Source organism: Otolemur garnettii, unplaced genomic scaffold (genome assembly GCF_000181295.1).
Source record: "Otolemur garnettii isolate 467f Iridium unplaced genomic scaffold, OtoGar3 scaffold00179, whole genome shotgun sequence".
Classification (NCBI taxonomy): domain Eukaryota; kingdom Metazoa; phylum Chordata; class Mammalia; order Primates; family Galagidae; genus Otolemur; species Otolemur garnettii.
The window spans coordinates 2,649,307-2,654,988 of NW_003852574.1; the positions used below are offsets into that span (position 1 = coordinate 2,649,307).

The following is a 5,682-nucleotide window of genomic DNA, read 5'->3' on the forward strand; positions in this document are numbered from 1 at the left end:
CCCAAGTAGCTGGGACCACAGGCGCCTGCCACAACGACCGGCTTTTTTTTTTTTGGTTGCAGCTGTCATTGTTGTTTGGCGGGTCTGGGCTGGGGATTCGAACCTGCCACCTTAGTTGTACGTGGCTGGCGCCTTAGCCGGTTGAGCTATAGGCGCCAAGCCGGCCTGGGCCTATTAAACAGCAAACAACAAAATAGCCGGGCCTTGTTGTAGATGCCTGTAGTCCCAGCTACTTGGGAGGCTGAGACAAGAGAATCGCTTAAGCCCAAGAGTTTGAGGTTGCTGTGAGCTTTGATGCCATATCACTCTACAGAGGGTGACACTGTGATACTCTGTCTCAAAAAAAAAAAAAAAAGAGACCTCAGGTCCTTCCCAAGGGAACCCCATCTGTCTGTAAAACTCCCTCAGGGTTTGGCTTTGGGTTTGGTGGGGTAGTTCTTCTCACCTTCCACTGAGGAAGAGTGGCTAGGGTAATGGAGCTCACATAGTCTGTCCCCAACCTCCCAGCAGAGATGCTGGACCATCTGTCCAGGATGGGCCCACACCCTGCAGTGCAGAAGTGAGATTTGCTGGACCTCCTGTGACTACTCCTCTCCCTCCCCCATATCCCTCCCCTCCCCGGCTGTCACTGAAGCCACTGCCTGCTAGGCAGCTGAAGTACTAAGCGGCCCAACTGGTAAGGAAGGACTGGGCTGGTGTCCTGAGGGCCCATCAGATCTTCAGTTGAGAACGATCACCCCTGACCTCCAGTTCTTCCATCCGAGACCACTCCTGGAAACTGAGGTGGCAGCTGAGCTCCCCTTTGTCTCTCCCCCCAGCTCCCCAGCTGTGGAGGAATAGGTGAAGTATTGGATTCCCTGGGGGTGCCCCCTCACCCACCCATATTCCCTTTGCTTGCTATGCAGAGCTGCCTGAAGATGGTGTCCCTTGCTTCTTCCTCCTTGCCTTGACTGGCACCAGGTTTCCAGATCATTGCCTGGGGCACCTTTCTGCCTTGAGGCCCAACAGGGGAGGGGTCATCCCTACCAGTCCCTCCCTGTGCCCATTCCACTCTGGCCTCGCTGCCATCTCCAGCCGGTCCCAGTCCGGGCAGGCTGCCCCGTCATCCGATCCGATCCGCTCTGTAAACTTTACGGGGCGTGTGGGGCGGTGGCTAGCCTGGTGGGGGCGGGGGCTGCTCCTTAAAGGAGCCGTCAGAGTGTGTCCTGCAGCCCCTAGGCTTCTGCCCTTCCCCAGGGAGGGAAGGGGACAGGGTGGGGAGGTGCCAACTGCTGGAGTTGTGGCAAGGCAATCGGGTATTGGTGGAGTGGAGTGTGGCAAGGCAATCGGGTATTGGCTTCGCAGACCTCTAGAGCCTGAGAAGACGAAGACGACACAGCAGCGGCAAGTGTCAGCAGAGGGAAGGAGAGAGGTGAGGGTCCTAGCATGGGAGGAGTCCAGGAGCTGGAAAGCTAGGTAGACGCATGGGAGGTCGGGTCTGGGACCTGCCCCAGCAGTTGCTCCCCTTGCTTAGTCCCACCCCAGGGACCTTGCCCCACCCCCAGGGCTCCTGTGCCCGGCACCTGCCCGTTGGCTCCCGGGAAGGAAGGTAGGCATAGCCTCCAGAGCCTAGCCCCATCTGTGGATCTAACACAGGTATCTGGTTCATGGAGTGAAAGGGCTCAAAGATGAGGGAATCTTGAGTGGCAAAATAAGTAGAGGAGCGGTGAAGGCAGGCTGTGAAGTCTCGGAGGGGAAGGGTGAGAGGGACAGGCTATCTCATTCTTCCTTCTTGATTCCAATTCCTTTGGGTGCAGAGGGGGAATTGCCAGGCATGGAGCTGGGACTGCAAGATCTGACTTGAGAACTTCCCCACGTCAGAAGCTGGGGCTTCTGTCCAGGCTCTGGGTCTCCTGGGTGGCACTTTTCCTTCTGAGGAATGAACTTCACCCATGTCTCAGACTTGAAGGGAGTGATTAGTGCTATAGTCGTATTTGCTCACTTGCATGCCTTCAGAGATGTGCACACTTGTATGTGAATACACACATTTGCACATGCACAAATATGCAACACAGGTGTGGATAAAGCATGCACACTCATACATGTACACACTGCATAGACTGCACACAGTGCCACCTGTGTGCACATGCGAACTTGTGTGCACATGTGCAATATGATACACACCATACATTGATATGTAGACATATATACATGTGTACACACATGCACATACACACTATACATATATGCATATTCACAAAGGGAACTTCAGAAACAGTAACATTCACAGGCACCCACACCCTTGACTGCAACCCCAAAAGTGTCTTTGTTTCTCCATGGGTCTGAAGGTGCACCTTCAGACGCCTGACCCTCCTTTCCCGTCACTCTCATTCTCATGACTGGTTTGTTTTGCCCATTGCACTTGGCGCCCTCTACACCAATCCAAATCCTTGTCGGCCCTCTGCCCTGTCTTGCATGGGGAACTTGTCTATGTCTCCCAGTATCCCTTGTCCCAGGCTCAGGATGGCATGAAGTGGGCAAACAGTGCTTGTGAATTAATATCTGTGAGTGAATATATGGGAGGGGAGGTTATTATGGAGGGTGACGTGGTGGGGCGGGAGCCTGCCAGTGCAGGGTGACCCTGAGGGTGTGCCCAGCGTGGGTGTGTCTGAGATTGTGGCCAAGGCGGGACACCCTCTGAGGGGAGGGCTCAGGGAAGGCTCTGAAGCCGCCCCCCCCAGCCTCTTTCCCCTAGGGGCTGTAATCTGATCCCTAGAGACTCCCCCCTAGTATTCCTCCTTAGCTACAGACTCCTTCTCTTCCAGATCCCAGGGCAGAGTCCAGGGTGGCTCAAGGCTTCTCCACACAAGTCTGCTGAACCCTGAGCACCCTGAGCTGCCAGGATAGGGCGGGCTAGGGCTGCCGCCATGATCCCAGGCCTGGCCTTGCTCTGGGTAGCGGGGCTGGGGGTTGCTGTCCCCAGTCCCCCACGCCTTCGGCTCTCTTTCCAAGGTAGGTGCACCTGGCAGGCAGGAGGGCCAGTTTGGGGTGGGCAGGAAAGAGGTCCCAGTGTGGACAGGGGGGTCTTTGTAGCTGCTGTTGCCTGGTGTGTGCCTCAATAGATCCTGACTGGATATGGAAACACTCTCGGGCCATCTCCATTTAACCCTATCCTGGCCTCAGCCCCCAACTTCTCTGCCCACATTCTCCTCATGCTTTCCCAGGAAGACCCCTCCTGTTCACATAGCAACAGACATTGTCTCTACCCCATTTAGTACCCTCACCAGGCCATACCCCTTCAGCAGAGCAATAGGGAAGTTGACTTTTGACAGTCATCAGAGCCCCCTTCTTATGCCCCCTGAATGGGAGGGTGACTACTAAGCAATGGCAGTGGGCAGGCAGTTGTGCTGAGCTCAGGCTAATTGTTGCCAGTGGCAGGGAAAGAATCTTCAGCCTAACTATTTGGGGTTGGGGTTCTGGCCCAGCTTCTCCCAGAACTCTGGTGTTCATAGGCTTGGCCTCCCAGTTTGCCCACCCAGAGACACTGCTTGTCTGAGCACCCATGTTTAACCTGCTTTCCCCTTCTTGGGGCCTGCACTGCCCACCCTGGCAACTCTACTACACATACCTGGGTGGGCTTATCTGTGTGTGTGTGTAAACTCACACACATCTATAAACTGACATGCATGGGCCAGGTCCTAAGTGCAACATTGGCCTATAGTGAGACAACCAGGCAGGGCCTAGCAGAAAGCTTCCAGGTTAGCTGGTGAATCCTCAGTGGTGTCCCCATCCTGCAGAGCTCCAGGCCTGGCATGGTCTTCGGACCTTCAGATTGGAGCGGACCTGCTGCTACGAAGCCTTGCTGGTGGATGAGGAGCGTGGACGTCTGTTTGTGGGAGCTGAGAACCTTGTGGCCTCCCTAAGCCTGGACAACATCAGCAAGCGGGCCAAAAAGGTGCCAGGGACGCCCACCCTCAGCACCGCCCAGGGAAGAAGCCCTCAGACCCCACTCCACTGCCAGGAGAGAAGAGGGATTGGCTTTACTGAGTGTAGTCACCCAACATAGAGAACATCCCAAGTACCTGACCTATTCTTCCCTCCCTTAATCTTCCCATAGCTGGCCTGGCCCGCCCCTGTGGAATGGCGAGAAGAGTGCAACTGGGCAGGGAAGGACATTGGTGTGAGTGTTAGCTGCCTGGGGCTGGTGTTGGGGGTCAGCCCCTCACCCTGGCAGGGCAGCACCAAAACAGAGAACTGCCTGTTCTTGTTGGGATGAGGGCAGGGAGGTTGAGGTGGCTAAGTCTGGAGGTGGTGAGTCAGGGTGGGGGCTCATGTTATTCTTCCTGGGGGCTTCTGAGTCATGGAGGCAGTGCAGGCTTGAGCCTCCCCCTGTACCCACCCTGCTGAGGGCTGGGTTGGGCTGTTACCAAGTGCACCCAGGTCCCTGTAGCCCATGTTAGCCTTGCCCAGGCCTATGCAGAAGAGGAGTGGGGTTGCTACTGGTGAGCTGGGACCCCTTATGGCTACCTCTCTCGGGGGAAGCCTCACTGCCCATAACCCTGCCTGCCCATTAGACTGAGTGCATGAACTTCGTGAAGTTGCTGCATACCTACAACCGCACCCACTTGCTGGCCTGTGGCACAGGGGCCTTCCACCCAACCTGTGAATTTGTGTTTGTGGGCCACCGACTGGAGGTAAGGCCAGATATAGGCAAGGAGGGCAGTTGGGAGGGTGAGGAAGGGCCTCGCAATGACAACTCTCCCTGCCTCTTAGGAGCCCATGCTCCAGCTAGACCTGCAAAGGCTAGAAGATGGCAAGGGGAAAAGTCCTTATGACCCTAGTCATCGAGCTGCCTCCGTGCTGGTGGGTGAGTCTAAAGGCTGGGACCCGAATAGAAAACTACTAGAACTGCTTAGAAATGTTAGGACTTAGCCAGTTGTTGTGGCAGGTGCCTATAGTCCTAGCTACTTGGGAGGCTGAGGCAAGAGAATTGCTTAAGTCTTGCAAGAGTTTGAGGTTGCTGTAAACTGTGATGCCACAGCACTCTACCAAGGACGACATAGTGAGACTCTGTCTCAAAAAAAAAAAAAAAGAAAGAAAGAGAAAAGAAATGCTAGGACTTCGCAATGACCCAAGACTCCAAGATTCTGGGGATCCCCTGTAGCCTCACTATAGGGGAGAGCCTTCAGAGCTGCCCAGGTCCTCTTACCCCAAGAGGCCTCAGGTAGGCCAGGAGTGTGGCTCACACCTGTAATCCTAACACTATGTGGGTGGCACGTGTGGCTCAGTGGGTGGCAGATTCGAACCAGGCCCTGGCCAAACTGCAACAAAAAATAGCCAGGTGTTGTGGGGGGTGCCTGTAGCCCCAACTACTTGGGAGGCTGAGCAAGAGAATTGCCTAAGCCCAGTAGTTGGAGATTGCTATTAGCTGTGATGCCATGGCACTCTACCAAGAGCAATAAAGTGAGACCCTGTCTCTAATTTAAATAAATAAATAAATAATCCTGGGCTACACCTGTGGATCAGTGTGTAGGACGCCAGCCCCATATGGTGGGGGTTCAGCCCTGGCCGAACTGCAACAACAACAACAAAGACTAGCTGGGCCTTGTGGCAGGTGCCTGTAGTCCCAGCTACTGGGAGGCTGAGGCAAGAGAATCACCTAAGCCCAGGAGTTGGAGGTTGCTGTGAGCTGTGTGATGCCAC

The 5,682-nt window shown here is 55.1% G+C and overlaps 1 protein-coding gene across 1 annotated transcript; it reads left to right on the forward strand.

The window, feature by feature from the left end:
* Window positions 1–2,819: 2,819 nt before the first annotated feature.
* Window positions 2,820–5,154, forward strand: LOC100948466 (semaphorin-3B). Its single transcript, XM_023519521.1, has 6 exons — window positions 2,820–2,991; window positions 3,777–3,934; window positions 4,097–4,159; window positions 4,554–4,673; window positions 4,753–4,846; window positions 5,144–5,154. The coding sequence occupies exons 1-6, from the start codon at window positions 2,907–2,909 to the stop codon at window positions 5,152–5,154; spliced, it is 531 nt and encodes a 176-aa protein (XP_023375289.1). The 5' UTR covers window positions 2,820–2,906.
* Window positions 5,155–5,682: the final 528 nt, after the last annotated feature.